This window comes from Miniopterus schreibersii (assembly GCF_964146895.1).
Source record: "Miniopterus schreibersii genome assembly, chromosome: 12".
In the NCBI taxonomy this organism is placed as follows: Eukaryota; Metazoa; Chordata; class Mammalia; order Chiroptera; family Miniopteridae; genus Miniopterus; species Miniopterus schreibersii.
Genome location: NC_138112.1, coordinates 63,626,309 through 63,649,510, shown reverse-complemented (window position 1 = coordinate 63,649,510; position 23,202 = coordinate 63,626,309). Strand labels below are relative to the sequence as shown.

The 23,202-nt window shown below is 49.5% G+C and overlaps 1 protein-coding gene across 7 annotated transcripts in view; it reads left to right on the top strand.

Moving 5' to 3' along the window:
- LRP4 (LDL receptor related protein 4) overlaps positions 1-23,202 on the top strand; it is a 45,141-nt gene that overhangs the window by 2,716 nt on the left and 19,223 nt on the right. For 5 of the 7 annotated variants that reach the window (XR_013999940.1, XR_013999941.1, XM_081152606.1 and 2 more), the window contains exons 2-19: positions 10,714-10,860; positions 11,953-12,069; positions 12,356-12,469; positions 12,832-12,948; positions 13,300-13,428; positions 13,651-13,770; positions 14,191-14,316; positions 14,910-15,035; positions 15,227-15,361; positions 15,759-15,884; positions 16,233-16,463; positions 17,316-17,472; positions 18,642-18,859; positions 19,000-19,176; positions 19,548-19,670; positions 21,323-21,531; positions 21,705-21,786; positions 22,520-22,625. Coding sequence is in view for 5 of the 7 variants with exons in the window: in XM_081152606.1 (XP_081008732.1) it covers positions 10,714-10,860; positions 11,953-12,069; positions 12,356-12,469; positions 12,832-12,948; positions 13,300-13,428; positions 13,651-13,770; positions 14,191-14,316; positions 14,910-15,035; positions 15,227-15,361; positions 15,759-15,884; positions 16,233-16,463; positions 17,316-17,472; positions 18,642-18,859; positions 19,000-19,176; positions 19,548-19,670; positions 21,323-21,531; positions 21,705-21,786; positions 22,520-22,625 (2,560 nt within the window). In the remaining 2 variants the exon portion in view is untranslated. Of the gene's footprint in view, positions 1-10,713; positions 10,861-11,952; positions 12,070-12,355; positions 12,470-12,831; positions 12,949-13,299; positions 13,429-13,650; positions 13,771-14,190; positions 14,317-14,909; positions 15,036-15,226; positions 15,362-15,758; positions 15,885-16,232; positions 16,464-17,315; positions 17,473-18,641; positions 18,860-18,999; positions 19,177-19,547; positions 19,671-21,322; positions 21,532-21,704; positions 21,788-22,519; positions 22,626-23,202 lie in introns of those variants that run through there. The other 2 variants (XM_081152607.1, XM_081152610.1) reach the window with 2 other exon arrangements.

Sequence of the window (23,202 nt, the reverse complement as noted above, 5' to 3'; positions counted from 1 at the left end):
TGTCTCTGAGGATGCGCGTGAAAGAGTGGAGCTGAGACCTGTCTCCTTTCCATGGTGCTTAGTTGACCTTGTCCCAGATCTTATTGGACTTGTGAAAGATGCTTGGCTTGGCACTGATTTTGGATTTCCTCTTCTGTCCCTTTTGAATATCAGATAACATCTTTGGGACTAGCATATGGTATTAAGAATGACAGGTGCAAGGGAACCAAGCCTGGCGGTGTCTGATACAGAGCATGTTGGGCATGTCCATCTTCTGGGTCAGCAAAGAACAGAGGAGGTCACAGAGGACAGGGTGTGTTTTATAGCTCTTTGCTCACTCTTTCTACTAATTGACTGCTAATCTTAAACCCCAAAACGAAGGAAAATGGGAGGGATTGGCTATGTTGCTCCTGCTTTGAAGAAGATCAATTCTAGAGGCTTCTTGCACAGGAATAGCATTTTGGGCACATCTCATGATTATGAGACATTTCCTTACCCTTGGTCAACTAGGTCTTTTAGTGTCTTCCAGCCAGTTTCTACATTCCTTGACTCAGCTTAGCCGTGAGTTTTGTTACACTTGCCTGGGCATGGGGCATCTGGGCCCCAGTCTGTGTCTGCATTGCCATCTCATCTTCACCATCAGAAGCCCTTCTTCCCTACTCAGCCTGATGGGATTCAGTGTCCCAGGGAAGACTTCGTGCTGACTGGTTGGTTGGCAGAGCCTGGGTTTGGCCCTATAAATAGCTCCGATGAATGCCTGTGCTTGCTGTTCTTCCTCCAGCTTAGAGCTGGCAGGGTCAGGTTCTTTCCCCCCAATATACTCAGGAGCATTCCTTAAACTGGACTTTATACCCATTCATTTGTTCATTCATTCTGCAAACACACATTTGTCAAGCACTAATCTAATCACTGCATACTGAGCACAGTGATTAAGAAGCACAGGCAGACCTGGGTTTGAATCTTGGTACTTCCTGGTGACTGTGCAAAACACTTAATATCCCTGAACTTCAGGGTTCTTATCTGTAAATAGGGGCGGGGAAGGAGGAGTAATAAGTTATCACATACAAATGTTGTAAAAATTAAATGAAATAATTCAGTACAGAGCCTGACAACTACTGTGTTACTATAGGCCTGAATAAATGTTAGCTGTTTGTTAGCAAGCTTTGCATAAGTGGATTAGAGATGGCTCTTGCCTTTGGACTGTGGGAGCCAGGTAAACAAATCATTATCCTAGCTAGTGTCATGTGCTAAAATGGAGGCTCAGCCCTTAATTCATTTCAGCTGTTTTTTTGTTCGATTCTTTTACCGATCTAGCTCCTTCTTTCCCCCCTTGAAAACCTAATGAAACCTAAGCGTAGTTCCCTCCTGTGCACACTTCCAGAAAAGAGGCCTATTAAGCTATGTACTGTGGATCGAGGGGCCCACTCTACCTTAGTTGTCCTGGGAGAGGTCCTGGGAGATGGGGCTTTTCTCTGAGAGCCCTGTGGTCACGGAAGCAGCCAGGCACCTCGCTCTAAGGTTGCTGTGACCCCGGGTGAGAGGTGCTGGCTCAGGTCTCTTGTAGCTGGAACAGTTTAGAATTCCAAGCTCTCCCTCCCACTGGCCTGGGAAAGGAGTCAGGCCCCAGAACTCATAAGGTAGTAATTGCCCCAATTTGGGGGCTGGGCTGTTGCAGAGCCTCCTTCGTGACTACCGTCTTCAATCAGGAATCCTGTCAGTGTGCAGGGATAATTGATGTGAGTCTCAAGTCCCTGACTTACCCCCAGCTCCTCCACCCCAAAGTTTGACCCCTGTTGTCTCTTTGTTTCTTCCTTTTAACTTGGTGCCAGTGATGTGATGTTTCTGGGGGTTGTGGAAAGTTGACCGTAACCAAGAGCAGCTGTTAAAAAGAGCCGATTCTCTAGCTTTCCGGGCAGTCGTTTGACTCCATTTTCTCCTCTGCATTTTCGGTTTAGCAAGAAGCAAACATCCTAGGTGCCTCTGGGCACCTCTTATGCCCTTCCGAGCAACCTTCACTCTTTCGCTGCACGTAGGCATTTCCATCCTTGCTCTCAGCTGAGTGGGCTGACTGTAATTGTCCCTAATGCCGGGCGCCCTGCTCACTCAGGTTAGGGTGAGGAAGGGAAGGGCTCTGCCTGAGACCCAGCTGAGAAGGCCTTGCTGGGACTTGCTGCAAGCCCTGACTTGGCCTACCGGGCGCTCCCCGCCTCACCTCTGTGCAGAGCGGAGGATCAGAGCTGCAAGCAGAGCTGGAAACAAAAGACTGGGAGCAAACCCATCTGGCTGAGAGGCAGCGACACAAAGGTGCTGCTGCATAATTTATCACTGGAGGTTTTCTGGGGCGGGAAGCTCATGGCTCCCGGCACAGCCTTTTTTGGGGGAGAGGGACCCTCCCCCTGTCTGGGTGTAGGGCCAAGCAGGTACAGAGTAGGGCATTGGGAGAGACACCTGATTCACACGTGAAATAAAGAAGCTTTGAGGTGGCCAGGGCCTCCGGTGATCTGTCCAAGCTCGGCAGCTCCACTTCCTGCCAGGCCTGCAGCGGGGGTGGGGGAAGAGCTCCGATGTCCCCTTGGTTGGCCCCAGCCTTGGGAGCCTGACCACCACCACCTTTCCGGCATGGATCAGGAGGAGGGACAGTATCTCTGCTGGACTGACTGCAGCCTTCTGGAACCAAATACAGATGCCTGGTTATAATATCCATAAGTCTAGCAAATAAGAAAGGGGAGCACCCTTCTCTTTTTTCCACTCCCTGCCCCCCTCACCCCTGGCAGTTTAAACAAGAGTTTCAGCTACAGGTTCAGAGAGGCAGTGAGAGTGAATGGCTGGCTCTAAAGTGTGTCATCCCTGCCTGGCTCAGCAATTGAGAGCCCATCTATGATCCAGGAGATCGCAGTTCAATTCCCGGACACACACGCCTGGGTTTTGGGCTTGATCCCCAGTGGGGGACATGCAGAAAGGAAGCCTATCAATGACTCTCTCATCATTGATGTTTCTATCTCTCTCTCCCTTGCTCTCTCTGAAATCAATAAAGATGTATTTTAAAAAATAAAAATAAAACGTGTCACCCCCAAATGAGAATTTCTGCTTTTCTGGGAATGATCTCCTCTGGTTTTGCACCATAAACTGGGTCATGTGATTTAAAAAAATACAAATGTGCTTCTGGGCCAGTTAACATTTTTTAATCTTTTGCTGTATCCCTGGCACTGTGATAAATGTATACAGTGTTTTACCACATTTACTCCTCACAGTATCCTTATGAGGTAGGTACCGTTAGGTGCCGCTGACAGATGGGAAACTAAGGCTCAGAGCAGTTTGCTGTCACAGCTGGTGAGTAACTGAGTCTGGATTTGAACTCAGAGCTTAAACTGTTAACCCTCTAACCTATACTACCTCTTAAAACAGAATATTTTGTATCCAAGCTATCCCAGAAGATCTAGGTGGGGAATATCCATATTTTATCTTAAATTGACTTTGCCTCTCTGCATAAAGAATTACTTTTCAGGTGCTTTTTTGATAGAGGGAGGTTTTAGAAGGCTCCCAGAAGGGGGAGATGTTACCTGAAGCCACATGTTACTTGTGTTTTGAGATGTAGGGGGAAAGGAAAGCATTATTTTGAGCAGCCCCTCAAAGAGCACAGCCCCATTCAAGCCCTATTGGATTTGTGAAATCTGTTGACTGAGCTCGTGGGCAGGGTAGGTAGACTTTTGAGGACCTATAAGATGATGGGGTTAATAATAATGTAGTAGTTCCCCCTTATCCTCAGGGGATACAAGGAATACATTCGAGGACCCCCAGTAGATACCTGAAACCACAGATAGTACCAAACCCTATATGTACTATGTTTTTGCCGGTACCTACATACTTACGATAAAGTTTATAAATTAGGCATAGTGAGAGATTAATAACAATAACTAATAAAATAGAATAATTATAACAATATACTATAATAAAAGTTTTGTGAATGTGGTCTCTATCTCTCTCAAAATATATTGTACATACAGTGTGGGCAGATGGAGTGGATGGTGTGAGATTTTATCACACTACTCAGAATGTCATGAATTCATAACTTATGAATTGTTTATTTATGGAATTTTCCACTTAGTATTTTCAGACCACTATTGACTGCGGGTAACTGAAACTGCAGATAAGGAGGGACTACTGTAATAACAACAAGAATAGTTGCTTACTGCGTACTTCATATGTATTATCTCATTTAAACATCCCAACGACTCTATGAAATAGGTACCATTATTATTCCCATTTTACAAAAGAGGAAACTAACCCATTTTTTAATTGCTGTGTAATTTATAGGTTCTGAATTTAGGTTGCTCTTTTCTATACTTGTCTCCTAGGAGTTGGTTGATGATAAATTAGGCAAGGGTGAAGGATACCATGTGCCTAGAGCTCCTCCAGAGAAAGACAATAAAGCAGGACCCCTCCACCCTCTTCTTCCTCTTCCAGTAGTCATTCATACCACCAGCTTAATTCATCGAGGTGACACACAGTAGGGTTTTTAGACATCTCCAGCCCCGAGGGTATGATGTGGCTAGATAAGACAGTTCTAAGTCATTCTGTAACAGTAATAGCAAGAGCTATCATTTGTTGAGAGCTTAGTATGTGCCAAGCATTATGCTAAGTGCTTTTCATGAATTAACTAATTTAATTCTCATAACATTCATATGAGGTAGGGACTCTTGTCCCAATTTTCCTGACAAGAAAGTAAGGTATAAAGAGATTAAATAATGTGCCCAGGGCTAGATAGCCAGGAATTCGCTTAGTTTTGTTCCCGTGTGCTTGAACATTATGCTCTTCTACCTCGTAACTTTGGAGGCTGACCATTAAGAACTTCTTTCTGTGTTTGAGTGGCAAGAGAGGACTGAACTTGCTTGAACCAGCAATCATGTGTCTAATGGTATCTTATGGTATCTTATGGTGTGGCTTTTTGGAGAGGGCCCACTAGGAGATTTCACCAGGTAGATTTTCAAATCAGTCTGGAAAGGCTGGCCTCTAGGGATCTAGGGACAAAAATAAATAGAGTCAGCATGTTGGTATCACAGTCTGGTAATATGGCAAGTAAAAAGGAACTCCTGGAAGGGAGCGAACTGGACAGGACTAGGGAGCCACCTGAAAAAGAAGATTCCCATTTTCTTGACAGGTTAGATAGGAAATAACTACTTTTATTTCTGATATTCTAGGCCTCTCTTGTCCTTTGACTCCAACTCTCACAAGACTCTAGAGGAATGTATTATTGATTCATTTATTCATTTTGCAAACTTATATTGATCACCTACTATATAGCAAACATTGAACTATGCACTGTGCATACAAATGTAAAACTCTAGATTATACAATTCTAACTGCCAAGGGGCTTATGGTCTAGTAAGTGAACAATGATCCCACAGTATGCTAAATGCTGCCATGGGAGCTGGCAGAAAGGGCCCCTGCGATGCAGAGCAGGGACTTTTAATTTGGCCAGGGCTGCGTGGGTCCAGGTGGGGCAGCATCAGGAAAGGCTTCGCTTCCTGACCTCCTTCCTTTTTTGGTGTTGTTTCTGATGTTTTCTACTCTTTTTAGCTTTTTGATTTCTTATGACAAGGACCAATTACATTTACCTTTTTTGGTGTTGCTTTTGATGTTTTCTGTGCAGGCTCTGTCCTTTCAAAGAGGGGCTGTGTGTAGGCTCCAGTTCTCTCCAGACTCCAAGTATCCCTTGGACAAGGTTAGATCCATTTCCATGTGGCTCTTCGCTGTCACTTCTTTCAGTAGTCAGTTTTGTCTTGCTACATGGGCATCCCTTTTAGTGAAACACTTACTGATTTGGCTACCCCAGGAGCCAAAATCAGTGGATTGGTCCCTCGATTGGCCTGGATGTAGTGTAGGGTCATTTCATATAAGTTATCTAAGGTTTATATCCTCACCATTCCCACTAGTGGACAGGAGAAGAGAGAAGAGCTTTAGCGTGTTATAAAAAAAAATCCTTCACTTGTATGAGTAATGATTCCTCCCTTTCCCACTGTCACCCTTTCTACACTGGTGTAGCCGTCATATTCCAGCACTCACAGGGCACTCCTTAAGCCTCTCATCTCTGGTTCAACTTGAAAAAGCTGTTCTGTAGCTGTGTAGTCACTGTCCACCTTGGGCTTCCATGTGACAGGTGTGGTCCCCCCTTCAGCTGAGCATTCTGCGGCATGGTGGGAGAGCATTGCCTCTCTAACTAGAATGTGCATCAGTGTAAGTCTGGAAGCTTATTGAAAGTCCAGATTCTGAGATCACATTAAGAGAAGAATGCTGGTCTAAGGGTCAGAATGGGGCTGGCTTCCTGGCTCTGCTACTCACCCCATGACCTTGGCCAAAGCAGGTGACCTTACCTGTTAAACGGGCACTGCAGTAACTACTCAGGGTTATATTATAATGATGACATGAGAATGCAAGTGTGTATGCAAAAGTAGCTTGTAAGCTGTAAAGAGAAACTACAAAATATAATTATTTGTTGTCAGAGCTGGACAACAAATAATTCCTTTTTGAACCAACACAATACTGAGGCACTGCTTCAGAGGACTGGGGCTCCAGACTGTCTCTGCTTCACTATTTTACCTGAGGGCAAGGGAAATTGGTCTTTGGCCTTAGAAGTAACCAGAAGAGAGGTCACTGCTTGAGATCCATACACGCATGACCTATTTGCTAATTGAGAATGCATAAAGGAGAGAGACTCAGAAGTCTCAGTGTTGTAAGGTTCATTTTTAACCAAAGGGTTTTGGAAAATTCTCATAATAGCAATACCATTATTGGGAGGCATTATGATGAAGTGATTAAGAGCTGAGGCTCTGGGATCCACCTGCCTGGGTGTGAATGCTGGCTCCACCCCTTAGTACCTGTGTGACCTATTGATAGACTCTGCCTCTCTGTGTCTCAGTGTCCTCAACTGTAAAGTGGTGATAATAACAATAGTGCCATCTCCCGGGATTGTTGAGAGCTTTCAGTGACATAGCATATAAAAAGCACTTAGAAAAGTGCTCAGGGTACCTGGTAAGTACTCAGTAAATGCTGGTTGTATTATTATGAAGCTTTTGAGGTATGCCAGCTCTGTGGCTAGGCAGTTTATGTGAGTTAATTAATTTAATCTTTGTAAAACCTTTTACAGTAGAACTATTATCATTCCCATTTTATGGATGAGAAAACTGAGGCTTAGAGGCAATAACTAACCTGCTTGAAGTGTTACAGTTAGTGATAGAATCAGGATTTGAACTCTAGTCTTCCTGACTCCAGAATCTGTGCTCTCACATTGTACACAGTCTGTTATACCAAATGGATGTTTCCCTTCTTTCCTTTAAAAGAGTACAGTGAGAAATTGGTAAGATGGCTGAGACTTTGGTTAACCTTTCAGGAAGGCCTTATGAGCACATTGTATCCCCAAAACGGAATGTCTTTTTTTCTTTAAATCCTCACCAGAGGATATTTTTTCCATTGCTTTTCAGAGAGAATGGAAGGGAGAGAGAGAGAAACATCAATGTGAGAGAGACATCCATTGGTTGCCTCCTGCACCTGCGGGTACATGCCCTCGACCAGAATCAAACCCAGGATGCTTTAGTCCGCAGGTGGACGCTATAACCACTGAGCAAACCGGCTAGGGTACAAATGTCTTGATGATCAGGGATAGGGAACACTTTGAGGAAAGATCTTTTCCTTGCTGAATTGCATTAGGTCGAAGGACCCAGTGGGAGCTTGCAATGTGGCTGGCTAGTAGCTTTCAAGGCCAGGAGCATAGCTGAGCATTCTCATTTAACACTTCTTAAAATGAGTACTGCGTTTGCCACCCGCAGTCATTTGTTTCCCTTTTTTCACTCACCATTCTTTTAGTTAAAAAGGGTTAAAAGCTGTCCTTTATGATCACAGCCAGGACTTGAGTGAAAAGGCAGAATTCCACCTCCGGGGATCGCAGAGGGGCAGCAGTTGTCCAGAAGAGCTGACTTTTTGGAGTATAATATGTCTGTTTACTGTATGAATGCCCAAGCCAAAGGTCTGCCTGACTGGTGGCTGCCTGACTTCACATGCTGCCGTTCAAATGCTGCTCTGACATGCAGGAAGTCGCCACTCTTCAGCCGCCTGCAACTAACTTGATGCCCACCCGATGGAATGCTTTGTTCCTGAAGTTTGCACGGGAAATCAGGACTTTTGCTATTATTCAGACAAAGGTGGGGGTGGGGCCCTGAAAAGGAGCAGGGAGGGGGTAGTGCTGAAGGCTCCTCTTTACTTTCAGGACTCCCCTGACTTGCCTGCAGTACGAGGATACTGCTGTTCTTGCTCTTCCTGTTCTTAAAATTCAGGCCTTTTGGAAAAATTTAGCCTCTGCATGCCAACACCTGCACCCTCTCATCCAGCATTTATTGAGCATCTTTGGTGCGCCGAGGCGCAAGGTCAGCTCTCACATTTATCTTCTTGTCCAACCCTGTGGTTTTTTTCACAAATGAGGAAACGGGCTTAGGAAGCTAAGTGATTTGGACAAGGTCGCACAGCTGGTCAGGGAACCCAAGTGTCTGCTCCAGGTCCAGTGCTTTTCCCTCTCTGCTCCCCCCAATTTCTCCTTCCTCTTCTGTTCTTATCACCCCCTTACCCTGAACTCCTTGTTGGCACAGCCCTGCCTCCTGCTGTGTGTGGCTAGCAGCGTTTCTTAACCTCTGTTGACATTTTGGGCCAGATGATTTGCTTTGTTGTGGGGCCTGTCCTGTACATCGTAGGATATTTAGCAGCGTCCCTGGCTTTTATCCACGAAATACCAGAAGTACCGCCAATCGTGACAATAAAAAATGTCACCATGCATTGCCAGATGCCCTGGTTGAGAACCAGTGAGTTAGCCTCATCTTGCCTCTTCTCCCTTCCTCCCCCATGAAGGAGGGTCAGCGTGTTGGAGAGCCCCCACATGGAGTCCTCTGGAATCCTTACTCTTTGCCGTTTCATCCAACCAAAGTTCCCTAAAGTAGTGCCATGATGAGCTGGTTGCACTACAAAAGTTCCTCAGGCTCTGGGGCTCAGGGTCTGAGTGAAAAAAGCCCCCCCCTTCTCAGTGCTCTCAGAACAGGCCCAAGAGGATGGGGTTGGGGCTGGGCAGCTGGGTCTTCAACTTCCCTGGGGAAGAGTCCTCTGTGGTGCACTTGCAGAGAGACCTGGGGAGACACGGGCGCTGGGCTTGGGGTAAGGCCTTCCTGTGAGGTGTGGAGATGCTGCACCTCTCAAATGGATTCCTTTGGTTTCCTTAGGAAATCCTGCATCTTTTCCAGGGCAGCTGATTCTCAGCATGTGGGGGGGACAGCAAGGTCTCAGTTGAGGATCTGATGAGAGCTGTGGTCCTTTACTCCAGAAATGTACATTTTGCCTGCAGTTTCAGGGGTTCACCTATGCCCATGCCGTCCGTCCATCCATCCATCCATCCATCCATCCATCCATCCATCCATCCATCCATCCATCCGTCTAGGTTAGGAACCCTGCCTTACGCTCATGCTCACCCTTGGGGTTGACTTGGAGAGGGAGGCACCTAGGGCTCTCTCATTGCTTTTGGAGGACCTAGCAGTACACTCTTTTATCCTAGTTCCTAAGCCCTCATGCCAGGCTGAGTAATTGTAATGTGCAGTGAGGGTGTACATCAAGGAGATGAACCAAGAAAGAGGGGCTGGGCCTGGTAAATAGGAAAGGAAGAGGGGTGGCAATTTAGGAGCTGACTCCTTTACTGCTCCAGCCCAGCCTGAGCGTACGGCCTAGTGAGGGGAGGAAGGGGAGAAGAAAGCAAGGGGGGGAGATGAGCCCCGAGCAGTGGCCCCTTCTTTCCCAGCTGCAGCAGCCCAGCGGGTTAGATGAATGCTGGGAGGGGGAGAGTGACCCTGGCAGAACCCTTTGTTCCAGCTGAGGCTGGAGCAGGGGGCACGGAGCCATTCACACGCCATCCGAGGGCATCCTGCTGGGCACTCTGGGGAGGGGGCACAGCAGCCGGTCATGGGACTTGGCCAGGCAGATAGCTCCAGGCTCAATAGGGAAGCCCAGCTGCGGGCTGCTGAGGCTGGGGGAGGGGCTGCTCTGTCATCCTTCCTCCAGGCTGTGGCCTGTCCCACAGACAGGAAAGCCCTGACTGGTCCCACTCACTGTGTCCTGAGCCAGCCCAGTCCCTTTCTCCTTGGGCCCCACTCCTTTTCAAAAGTGGTTTCCCGTCGCAAAAGTGAGCTCTGACTGGAGGACACAGCAGCTCCCGTGTGTACAGTCCTTAGTCCTAAAAGGAGTCCAGCATTTTAATTCCACTCTTATTTCTTGCTCTCCATGGCCTACACCAAGGGCCTGGTCCTGCTCAGAGGCAAAAGCATCTTTATCTCAACGTAGTCTGGAAGGAAAGGACATGGAGGTCTCATCTGCATCACCCCTTCTGTCCCCTGCTCCCCTTCCCCAAGAGCACCAACCCTCCAGGTGGCATCATTTGTCTCCGGGCTTTTGTGGGTGCTATGTAAGAAAGCCTGTCATGCAAGGGGGTACCTGGACTATTTGTGAGCCCAGAGTCAGAGTGTATCTTCTTGACCATCTGTGCCTTGGAGAAAGGGAAGTCACGATTCCATGGTCTGCATCTCCCTTCAGTGTCACCATTGTCACCTGGGTGACAGTGGTCCTAGACTCAGCTCCTCTACGTTCTTCCTTGAAATGGACTTTGGTTGGATGAGAGCTGAGCCCTCACTGGTTCTTTTTCCCTCTGCCCAGGCCAAGCAAGCAGCCCCGAGTGTGCTTGTGGTCGGAGCCACTTCACCTGTGCAGTGAGCGCCCTCGGCGAGTGTACCTGCATCCCGGCCCAGTGGCAGTGTGATGGAGACAACGACTGCGGGGACCACAGTGATGAAGACGGATGCAGTAAGAACCTACCCACTGGGCAGTGGGAAGTGGTAGAAGAGGGACCTGGGGGGGTGGAGCTGGGACAAGTCTGATGGAGTTTTCTGTGCACCAGCTGTGTCAGGCTCAGAGCCTTGGACTCTTTTGAGGGTGACAGATATTACAGATGGGTGGTTTCCTCACAATATATATGGCTCCAACCCTGTTTTCCCAAATTTCCATGGCTATATATCCAATAAAACAAACTTTGAAACAAGCATAGAGGAAAACACCCTCAAAACAACAGGTAGTCTCTTTAAATAGATCTCTCTGTATTTATGTGAATATGTATTTGTTTGTTTGTACTGCATGTTTCTGCATTTTTTAACGCGCATCCTATATACTAATGCAGATGTATAATCACATCTTTTTAATAGCATAAACTTTTTAAGAAATATTATATTCTCTTTAAGCCTCTCTTTTCCTCTAGTGTAATAACATAAGCACAACAGGCTCGAGGGCCCTGTCTTGGATGCACAGAAATAGCACTGCTGAGTCAGTTGTCTGGGGTCAGGGGTGCAACCTGCGGCACCTACGTCTGAAGCTGGCTAATTAGTCTAATAAGAATGAAGCTACAACCTGGACCTTATTAACCCTAACCATTCCAGCTAATTATGATGACGGTAAATGGCTCACTTTCATGTAGCACTTTTACGTGCGTCGTCTCAGAAGACCTCTGTGAGCGGAGCATAATTACCTCCATTGTGCAGTTGAAGAACCTACAACTGACTTGCTTGGTGTGATAAGTCATGAGTTCTAGAACTGGAAATTGAGCCCAGATGTGTCAATCATCATTTAACACGAGGAAAAGAAAAGAGTACACTTCTTTCTCTCACGTTCTCTTACTGCTTCTTAGCGGTTTTGAGTTCCTTGGGCTGTCCTGCCTCGTGAACTCCTCACGGCCATGCCCTGCTAAGACTCTCATTCCTTCGCCACAGTTTCTGCTTAGCTGCTCCATCAGCTGGGGGCAGGCGCAGGAATCCGAAGGACTGTGGTTCAGACAGCCCGGCTGAGCCTGCCCGAGTAAGTACACCACACTGATTCCCTTCTCCCTTCTTTTTCCCTGGGACTCAGTGCTGCCCACCTGCTCCCCTCTTGACTTTCACTGTGACAATGGCAAGTGCATCCGCCGCTCCTGGGTGTGCGATGGGGACAACGACTGCGAGGACGACTCGGACGAGCAGGACTGTCGTGAGTGCTGGCCAGGCGGGTTCCGTTAGGCCCTGTTGGAAAGGGATTTTCAATCAGAAAGTGATGTCCCCAGGCCTTCAGCTCTTGGGCCTGTCCTTTCACCTCCTCTAGTGGTCAGATAAGGGTCTCCCCCCACCCCCTACCAGACAGCAAGACAGCAACCTGCTTCTGATCCCTCAGGGCAGCCTTGGAGCTGCCTGGCTGCTCTACTCCACAAGGCTTTCTGCTGAGCTCCCAGGCACTGCCCCCCACTACCTGCAGCAGCCTGACTGCTCTGTGTCCACAGCCCCCCGGGAGTGTGAGGAGGACGAGTTCCCCTGCCAGAATGGCTACTGCATCCGGAGCCTGTGGCACTGTGATGGTGACAATGACTGCGGCGACAACAGCGATGAGCAGTGTGGTGAGTGGTGCTCTGGTGAGGCAGACAGGTGGCTGGTGGATGGCCTGGCCATGGGAGAAGAGTGTAGCAATGACTCTAGCACTACCCCAACCTTGAACTGTCCAGGTATCTATGTGTCTGGAGCAGCTGGAGGAAGGCAGGAGGGGGCAGAGCAGTCCAGACCCCCCAGCAATCACTGGCAGGAGCCTGAGGCCCAGTCCCTTTAGGGCCTTGGCTTTCCCAGGAAAGCGGACACCGAATCTGTAGTGTCTTGCCCCCTGGGTCAGACCTCCCCAGGGGCAGTGTAGGTGAGAGTCAGGGAGGATGTTAACAGGGTTGCTTGTAGGGCTCCCTCAGGACTGCTGTCTCGTTGCATCCCCCAGACATGCGCAAATGCTCTGACAAGGAATTCCGCTGCAGCGACGGAAGCTGTATTGCTGAGCACTGGTACTGTGATGGTGACACCGACTGCAAAGATGGCTCTGACGAGGAGAGCTGTCGTGAGTGGCCAAGACCGTAGGCTGTTGGGCTAGAGTGGGGCAAAGGGCTCCATGGCATGGGCTGAGGGCCAGGCTGAGGAGGGCATAGAGTGGGCAATGAGGGTGGGTTCTTAAGAAGCAGCTCCTCCTAGGCTGAGCGTGGGTGGAAGCAGGTTCCCCAGATGGGAAGGGAGGTCTCCCTTTGGTCCACCTGAATATGAGAGTCTACAAGGCCATCTTCAATGAAGCCTGGTTACATCTCACTTGAGGAAGGCACCCTGCCTGAGAATCCTGCCCCTCAGAAGAGCCAGGGCCCCCCTCCTCTGCCCAGGCCTGAGTGTATGCTCCTCCCCACCCCTGCCTCCTTTCCAGCCTCAGCAGTGCCAGCACCCCCCTGCAACCTGGAAGAATTCCAGTGTGCCTACGGCCGCTGCATCCTCGACATTTACCACTGCGATGGCGATGATGACTGCGGAGACTGGTCGGACGAGTCTGACTGCTGTGAGTACTCTAGCCAGCTGGGTGGAGGAGGGGAGGAGGCCAGGTTGGGTTGGCAAGGCACAGGTGCCAGCTGGGGCAGGAGCATGGGGTGGGGGGAGCTTTCTGGATTCCCTGGTCCCTCTTGGGCAGAGGAGGAGCCAGAGTGCCAGGGCTGTGGCTTTCTGGTCTGCATGGGACACTGCACAGACTGGCTAGAGACAGAAACTTGATGTGTTTCCCCAGCCTCCCACCAGCCCTGCCGTTCTGGGGAGTTCATGTGTGACAGTGGCCTGTGCATCAATGCAGGCTGGCGCTGTGATGGCGACGCAGACTGTGATGATCAATCTGATGAGCGCAACTGCAGTGAGTGGGGGACAGCGCTGCAGGTTGGAGCTGGAAGTAGGGAGAGGGGTTGTGGAGCCAAAGAGGCCACAACCAACAAAGCATGAAGACAGATTGGACATGTCCACCGAGTATAGTTGTGTAGGTTGTGCACTGCACAGAAGCACTGTGCCCAAATGGATGCCAGTCACATAATAGACATACATTCTATAATTATAAAGATTTATATGTTCATCATGGCAGTTTTCCAGCAGATAGCAGTTAAGTATCTTGAGAAAAGGGCACCTTTTTCTAATTCACACCAAGATGGCCCACAGACCAACTAGGACACTCATGTCAAGAAGAGTGGCATGGGTGCTGCATGAAGTATAGTTTTGGGTGGCAGGGTGGTGTGTTGGGTTGAAATGGGGCCAGGCATTCATTAGGCCTTTGCTTTGCCAGCCACCTCAATGTGTACAGCCGAACAGTTCCGCTGTCGGTCAGGCCGCTGCGTTCGCCTGTCCTGGCGCTGTGATGGGGAGGATGACTGTGCAGACAACAGCGATGAAGAGAACTGTGAGAACACAGGTGGAGTCACCCAGGGGTCGCCCAGACCCCCTAGTCTATAGTTGGGGTGAAGGACAGGCAGAAAGAGGGTGTTACAGTTGCCGTCGCAGTTGGGCCAAGGTGATGCTTTAGTCAATCTTGCACATGGCCTAGATTTTTCCTGCCTTTCTCAGTTACCAGTGTCAAATCCAGGTGCATTTGTTGACCTGCAGCCTTATGGCCTGTAACACAATATCAGGGCTATGAGTTCCAATTGCCTCTCAGCCAGTGCCTGATGCTGTGGCTTAGTGAACAAGGACTGCTCTCTGTGGCTGGCAGTCCTCACACCCACTCCCCTAGCCACACCAGGTGCCAGGCACACGGGTGCACTCTCTCATTCTGTCCCACATCTCTCACCATCCACTGTGGTATCCTGGGGAAAAAACGAATGCAGACATTCAGCCAGCCCTGTCTGAGCTGTTTCCTGCCTTGGACCCCAACCCTCCCACCTTGAGTCTCATCTGTCTCCAGCTCGCCTTAGAAAATGACAGGCTCCCATCCTTTTGTTGACCCAAGCCCTGCCCTGCTGTGACCTGACTCTCCCCCGCTCCTGTCTTCCCTCCCTCCTTCTCTAGGAAGCCCCCAGTGTGCCTCGGACCAGTTCCTGTGTTGGAACGGGCGCTGCATTGGCCAGAGGAAGCTGTGCAATGGGGTCAATGACTGTGGTGACAACAGCGACGAAAGCCCACAGCAGAACTGCCGTGAGTGCCCCTAGTGGGCGGGCCTGGCCCATGGTTTGTGGCTGAACCCCACCCAAACAGTTCAAAGAGAATCCTCCCTAGGGACTCTAGCAGCCTTGGGAGCTGTTCTTCGTGGTCCAGGTGGAATGCCAAGTTGGCCGTCTGGGGGAGGATTCTGGGCTCAACTCCCATCTCTGGCTTGGCTGGCACAGGGCCCCGGACGGGTGAGGAGAACTGCAATATGAACAATGGTGGCTGCTCCCAGAAGTGCCAGATGGTGCGGGGGGCAGTGCAGTGTACCTGCCACACAGGCTACCGGCTCACGGAGGACGGGCGCACGTGCCAGGGTGAGTTGGACTGGTTTGGAGCAGGGCCAGGATCCTGGGCGGGGTAGCAGGCAGGCAGCTATGTTTCCTATGGGTCAGGCATTTGACGGACATGACCTCATTTTATCATCACACTAACCGTAGGAGGTAGAGATTGTCCCTTCCATTTCACACATGGGGAAACTGAAGCTCAGAGAGGTTAAGTAACTTATTGAAGGCCACAGAGCTGGTGAGTAGCAAAGTTGGGATTCCAGCCCAGGTCTGCATGACTTCAAAGCCCTTAACCACTGGTTATCTAGCCTTCCCACTAGGCCTGGAAAATAGATGGGCATGTGGTCAGGAAAGCAACTAAGCAGCCAAGGAGTGGGGGTATGAGGGTGGAAGAGCAAAGAGCTCCTGACCTGCCTGGTCCCCACAGATGTGAATGAATGTGCTGAGGAAGGGTATTGCAGCCAGGGCTGCACCAACAGCGAAGGAGCTTTCCAGTGCTGGTGCGAGGCAGGCTACGAACTCCGGCCCGACCGGCGCAGCTGCAAGGCTCTGGGTAAGGGGTGTTGGCGTTTGGCTGGGTGAGCAGGGGTCTGAGTGTGGAAACAGCCAGGTGCTCCACTGCCCAGCGATTTGCTGAGAGCTAGAAAGATTTTTGGCTTAGGAAAATGGAGCTGCAAGGTTTATTCTGGGCCCCCAAAAAAATCCCTGCTGGGGTGAGGTGTGGTGGGCTGGGCCGGGGGAATATACTTTAGAAGTTCCCACATTTTTAGCACTGATGCCGGCAGCTCAGGACATGCCCTAATGGGCCAGGGGCCCCATCTGTCGGCCCAGAAGCTGGGGTGCATGCTGAGGGTGCAGCTCTGGAGCCCAGTGGGGGCCCCATTTCTATGCCATGTCCCAGGGCCGGAGCCTGTACTACTGTTCGCCAATCGCATCGACATCCGGCAGGTGCTGCCGCACCGCTCCGAGTACACGCTGCTGCTCAACAACCTGGAGAATGCCATCGCCCTTGATTTCCACCACCGGCGCGAGCTCGTCTTCTGGTCAGATGTCACCCTGGACCGGATCCTGCGGGCCAACCTCAATGGCAGCAACGTGGAGGAGGTTGTGTCCACGGGGCTCGAGAGCCCAGGTAGGGAACCAGGCTCCGTGGGGTGGGGCAGGGCCACGCCCTGCGCGAAGCAGCCATGGAGGGGTCAGGCTAGAGGTTTGCAAACCTTGGGCAGCAGAACATCATTTTCCTCAGGTGAAATCTTGGCTGTAACTACTATTGATAACATTTGTTAGTATACATTAATTCTGTAAGTTCAGGTGTTTGTCACTTGCTCATTGAGCTCAATCAATTAGAATAATGAGACCATTGTGATGAATGCCATCATTTGAAACCAGAGCTTTATGGATGACAGTTGCATTTGTCTATCAGCTTTTGCATCCAGCTTAATTCTGAATTTTGTTATGATTGCTTAATATTAAGGGTATCCTGATAGACCCAGATAAATATATCCAAAGTTTACAGATGAAAAAAATCACAGCTCACTTTGCGGCCTTGGGCCATTCTACAAGCAGGTAAAGTGGGTTGGGATTCAATATCGAGCACAGTTGACTCAAATAATGGAACTTCTAAAGTACCTCCATGAAACCCTAAGCTACAATTTGCAAATCCCTGAGCAAGTGCAGTGGAGGACCCTCGGTGTGGGTCAGGGAGCCAGAATTCAGGAAGCGGAATAGGGTTGGCTGAGAGGAGCAAATACATGACCTGGGACAGTTACTTGACTTTTCTGTGCCCCAGTTTCTCCATCTTCATGGGGTTATAGGACCTAGCTCACAGAGTTGCTGTGCTAATTAAATGAGTTAGTGTATATAAAACGGTTAGAATACCGCCTGGCCCAAGAAACTGCTTTGTGCCAGAGTTTGCTTTTGTTACTATGGCACAGAAGAACCCAGGCTGGATCCCTGACAATTTCCCATTGACTCTTTCCACCAGGAGGCCTGGCTGTGGATTGGGTCCATGACAAACTCTACTGGACTGACTCAGGGACATCAAGGATTGAGGTGGCCAACCTAGATGGGGCCCACCGGAAGGTGCTGCTTTGGCAGGACCTTGAGAAGCCTCGGGCCATTGCCTTGCACCCCATGGAGGGGTGAGTTGTGTCTCAAGTTCCAAATCCCTCTTGCAACCTCTAGGGACAGTTCCCAGGCCACTTGGGCCAGACTTTGTTGGGTATTAACAGCGTGCACTCTGCACCCAGGCACACCTGGGTTTGAGTCCTGGCTCTGCAATAACTGGCTGTGTGGCCTTAGGCCAGTTAGCTTATCTCTCTCTGCCTCCATTTACTCATGTCTACATTGGTGATGAAAAGCATACCTACCTCATAGCTGTGTGAAGATTAACCGAGATGATGAATTTTAAACGGCATAATACACATTAGATAAGTTGTAGGTGTTTAGTATTTTTTTTATTAGCTCATAAGGTTGAGCTAATTAATAATAATTTTGTTATTAGAAGGAAAGTCTCCTGAAATGGAAGTTATTAGCCTCTGACTTTTAAAAATGAAATGCAGCCTGGCCAGGCGTGGCTCAGCAGTTGAGCATCGACCTAGGATCCAGGAGATCGTGGTTCGATTCCCGTTCAGGGCACATGCCCGTGTTGTGGGCTCCATCCCCAGTTGGGGGCGTGCAGGGGCGTGCAGGGGGCAGCTGATCAATGACGACTCTCTCACCGTTGATGTTTCAGCTCTCTCTCTTCCTCTCCCTTCCTCTCTCTGAAGTCAATAAAGATATATATATTTTTAAAAAGACATTTATCTTTAAAAATAATAATAATAAAAATAAAAATTCAATGCAGTCAATTGAGGGGAGTGTCCTCTAAGATCCTGCAGTTGTAGGTTAGCTATTTTAGAAAGTGTGTGTGTGTGTGTGTGTGTGTGTGTGTGTAAAATACAAAAAGCAGCATGGAGAGTGTGACAGAGAGGAAAGTGTGTGCCTAGTATTACATTAGGTTGTCAGTTGCACAAGGGTTGGCATTTTTGTCCTTTGTTCACTGCTGCACTCCCAGTGCCTAAGATGGTGCCCTATCCATAGCAGATATTGAAAAAAAAATTTTTGTTGTTAAATAAATAAATGCCCTGTCTAGAGACATTTAAATTAAAACAATTAAAAAACACTCTCTAGTCTAGACCAAAGAAAATGTATCTCCTACTAGCTGGAGTCCCCTGGGTTAAGTGGATAAAAGCACCTTACCGGATTGCTCTTCCAGTTGCCTACCTGCCCTCTACTGCCTGTCTCTCAGTGTCCTTTTCTGTCTTCCTAGTACCATTTACTGGACAGATTGGGGTAACACCCCCCGCATTGAAGCCTCTAGCATGGATGGCTCTGGACGCCGCATCATCGCCGATACCCATCTCTTCTGGCCCAATGGCCTCACCATTGACTATGCGGGGCATCGTATGTACTGGGTGGATGCTAAGCACCACGTCATCGAGAGGGCCAATCTGGACGGGAGTCACCGCAAGGCTGTCATTAGCCAGGGTGAGGCCCTTCCTCCACTCTCCTTCATCTCTCATCCTCCTTTTCCCATCCTGGCCACCCGGAGCCTTGGCAGAGGGGGAGATTTGTGCAGGGGCCAAGCAGGCCATGTCTGGACTGAGGTTCTCTTGGACTTTCCCCAGGCCTCCCGCACCCCTTTGCCATCACGGTGTTTGAAGACAGCCTGTACTGGACAGACTGGCACACCAAGAGCATCAACAGTGCTAACAAATTTACTGGCAAGAACCAGGAGATCATTCGCAACAAACTCCACTTCCCCATGGACATCCACACCTTGCATCCCCAGCGCCAGCCTGCAGGTAAAAAATTGCCTACCTGGTGAGCCTCTGAGAACCTTCCCTGCACCTGTCACAGTTGCCGCTGTTTCTGGCCCAGAAATTTGAGGTTCGCCCTAATGTGGGCTAATTCCTCCCTCTGCTGGACATGTAGGGTGCTACAACATCGAACTCATGAAAGACTTGCTCAGTTTCCCGGCCTCCGTCCAATTCAAGCAAACATGTATACAGCATCTCTTATGCGTCCCAAGTGTTCACTGCTCACAGCTGGGGCCGAATTAAAAAAATAATGAAACATAGTTCCTCCCTCCAGGAAGCTCACACCATAGCTAAACCCTAGTCTTGGGCCTACCTTTAGTCCTACCTGACCCCCTTGCTCTGGGCTCTTTGAGCAGGGAAAAACCGCTGTGGGGACAACAACGGAGGCTGCACCCACCTGTGTCTGCCCAGTGGCCAGAACTACACCTGTGCCTGCCCCACTGGCTTCCGCAAGATCAGCAGCCACGCCTGTGCCCAGAGTAAGTGGGTCTGGGGCACCTACCTCAATGGATGTGCCTGCGAGGGGGTGGAAGGAACAGGGATACGAGTTTGAGGGATTGCCTATCATGGGAAGAGCCAGGCTCCTCAAATAGCCGCTGGAGAGGAAGAACATAAGAGGCCGAGGGCTCCCAGGTCAAAGCTGAGGGCTGAGGGCCCAGGACTAGTTGCTAAAGTTTCAGTGACACCACTCGGTCAAATACCAACACCTGCAACCAGGCTTCTGTATCATTTTACCAGGTAGGATGCTTTCTCTGTAGGCAGCAAGAGGGCTCCAGGCCCCTCTAGAAAGCAGGGGGATGGTTTCCTACCTCTTTAGCTTTAGCCTTCCCCTATTAAAGACTCTTCAGCCCCTGAACCAGAGAGCCAAGATTAGGACTTCTGACAATGCCCAGTATACATAGGCCCTGGGTAAATATGTGCCTGATGGTGAAAGACAGCGGGGTCCTCTGGTCTCTCCCTGAACTGCTATTTTGTCTTCCTTCAAGCTCTTGCAGGGGCATTTCCTTGAAAGGGTGGCCCTGTCTAGCTCAGAGCTACAGGTGGCTTTTCCTAAGAGTAGTCCAGAGAGGAGTGATGGTGCCATACGGCATCGCCAGCAAGGGGCCTGGGGTAATTCCTTACACGTCAGCAGCTTCTCTTACTTACGCCATGTACCCACTGAACCTCTTATCTCTGGCTAAAATCAAATTTCTCTTGGAATCTGGGTCCTTTCCAGGGATTAGGAAAACTATTCAGAGGAGCAGGGGAGATATTTATTCAACACACTGATTGAGAACCTAGTTTCCCTGCAATCTTTTGTGCCCAGCTTCTCCCATATTATCTTAGTGAGGTGCAAGAGTTTTCCCCAGGAGCTTCCCTTAAGGGTTTGCCAGATCTTAAAAGAAGACAATAAATTTAGGCAGGAAATTATACTGGGGAAAACATTCAGACAGGCCAGAGTACGGACAGGGGATGGAGAAGAGCGAGCTGGGAAGAAGCTGTGTAAGGGAGTGGCCAGAGCTCCTTCTCTGGAGTCAGACGTGAGTTCAAGTCCCAGCTCTGGTGCTTTGTAGCCCGGGGATCCCGTGCAGGTTACTTGACCTCTGCTAGCCTCATGGTTGCTCATCTAGAAAATGAGAATAAAAATAACATGGACCATAAGGCGTTGCTATGAGGGTAGCGGAGACAAGGCAAGAAAAGCACCAAGCTCAGTGCCTGGCATGGAGTAAGTGCCCAGTGAATAGTGACAAGAGCAAGAGGAAGGGACCTAGATGACGGAGCACAGCAACCAGAGTCCTGAGCAGGCACGGAGTCAGCGGAGCAGGGGTGGGGGTCAGCGGTGATCTAGCCAGTGCACTGGAAGAGGTGAAGCAATGAGGTGAGAAGAGCAGAGATGAAGCTGGCAGACACTTAAACAGGATGCACTTCTGTGCCCTGCAGAGAGTCTCTTTCCATTTGATTCTAAAGTCTGATTCTGCCGGCACGGCTACCCAGTGCTCAAAGGGGGCCTGAGGTGTGAAGAGTAGGGGACAAAGGGCACCAGGTCCCAGGAGGTGTGATTGAACCAGATGTCACACAGGTGAGCGTCTGTGTCTGTCACTGTTACTGGATTTAGAGCATTAAAAGAAGACCCCTTTCGGCCTTTGATCAGGTCTTGACAAGTTCCTGCTTTTTGCCCGAAGGATGGACATCCGTCGGATCAGCTTCGACACAGAGGACCTGTCCGACGATGTCATCCCACTGGCTGACGTGCGCAGTGCTGTGGCCCTTGACTGGGACTCCCGGGATGACCACGTGTACTGGACAGATGTCAGCACTGACACCATCAGCAGGGCCAAGTGGGATGGAACAGGACAGGAGGTAGGGCCCAGTGTGGGCCCAGGCACTCGGGCAGGGCAGAGATTAAGGGGTAGAATCCTCCCTCTCCTGGGTAAGAGCTCCCCATACTTTTTCCAGCCTGAGAATTGGCGAAGTTTAGGCCCTAGAGCCGGGGTGCAAGTCCAGGTGATGATATAGCTTTGTTTCCTGCCCAGGTGGTAGTGGATACCAGTTTGGAGAGTCCAGCAGGCCTGGCCATTGATTGGGTTACCAACAAGCTGTACTGGACAGATGCAGGTATGTATAAGGCAGCCATGGCCTGGGTCTCTGGGGCCACTTCTGTCTTGACCTGAAGTCCTTGGTAGGTCAGGAGTGTTGTGGCAGCTACAGAGCTGAAGCTAGAAGCTCACATCTGCTGGTTTGGCGTTTGCCAATCAATGGCATCTACTTCTGCTATGTAGCGGATGCTTAAGGATGTTTTGAGGCATTTCAGAGAAGGCAACTGTGCCCTTTGATTTTTCTTCCATCACTGTCTTCGTAAAACAGGCATTTTCTATTAGCCAGGTGAGTGTGGGAGGCAAGGGGAACGCCTTAAACCAGAGCCATTCGGCATGTGGACCCTGGACCAGCAGCATCCGCATCACCTGGGAACTTGTTAGAAATGCAAGTTCTTGGGCCCTACCCCAGACCTGCTGAATCAGAATCTTTGGGAGTTAGTTTCAGGGCTCTGTATTTTAACAAGCTCTCCTGATCCTTATGCCCACTAGAGTTTGAGCAACATTGCCTTAAATTATAGCACAGAGGGGGTTGCTTGGGTTGAGGAAGCCTTGCTCTTCAAAGAAATGGCAACGATCACTTCCTTGAACTTCTTGAAATTCAATTCGCTAACTCTCCGTCCGTCGTACATCTACCACAAAGTATTTCTTGAGCGCCTACCGCATCGCATGCCAGGCTAAGGCGCTGGGCACGGAAGGTAAGAGGGTGAATGACCCAGGCTGGCGTTAATATCTTCGCCCCTGCTCCTTGGTAGGGACAGACCGGATTGAAGTGGCCAACACGGACGGCAGCATGAGGACGGTGCTCATCTGGGAGAACCTTGACCGTCCCCGAGACATTGTGGTGGAACCCACGGGCGGGTGAGCACCTGCTCCTTCGCAGTGACCCCCCCGCCCTGAGTGCCAGAGGGGAGTCTGGAGGTTAGCAAGGCTGGCCAGTTCTTACGGGTGCCCCAGGCAGCAAGGACGGCTGTGGGAACCGCAGAGCAGCGTGACAGCCGTCTCCTCGGTGGACAAGGGGACCTTTAAGATTTTTCACCTTTTTTTTTTTTTTTTTGTCTGCTTATAAAAGTAACTCCTTGTTACAAAATAGATAAACAAAACTGTGGAAAGCAGAGATTCCCTGCAATCTCACTTTCCACTAATAACCCTTGTTAACAGTTGAGGGTATTTTTCCCAGACTTTCTTCTACATGTACATATACATCGTTGCCGGTGGTGGTGGTTTTGGTTTTCCAGCAGTGTCATACTGCTTTGCCACTTAGTTTTTTCACAAGGCTATATATCTTGGATATCTTTCCATCTGATTATATAGGTCTATAGATTGGTCTTCTTAATGGTTATATAGAATTCTGTTAAATGTAATGTAATTATTTAACTCATGCAGTTGAAGAAACATTTCTTATTCTCCACCCTCATTGCCCCTCCTTCTTTATTAC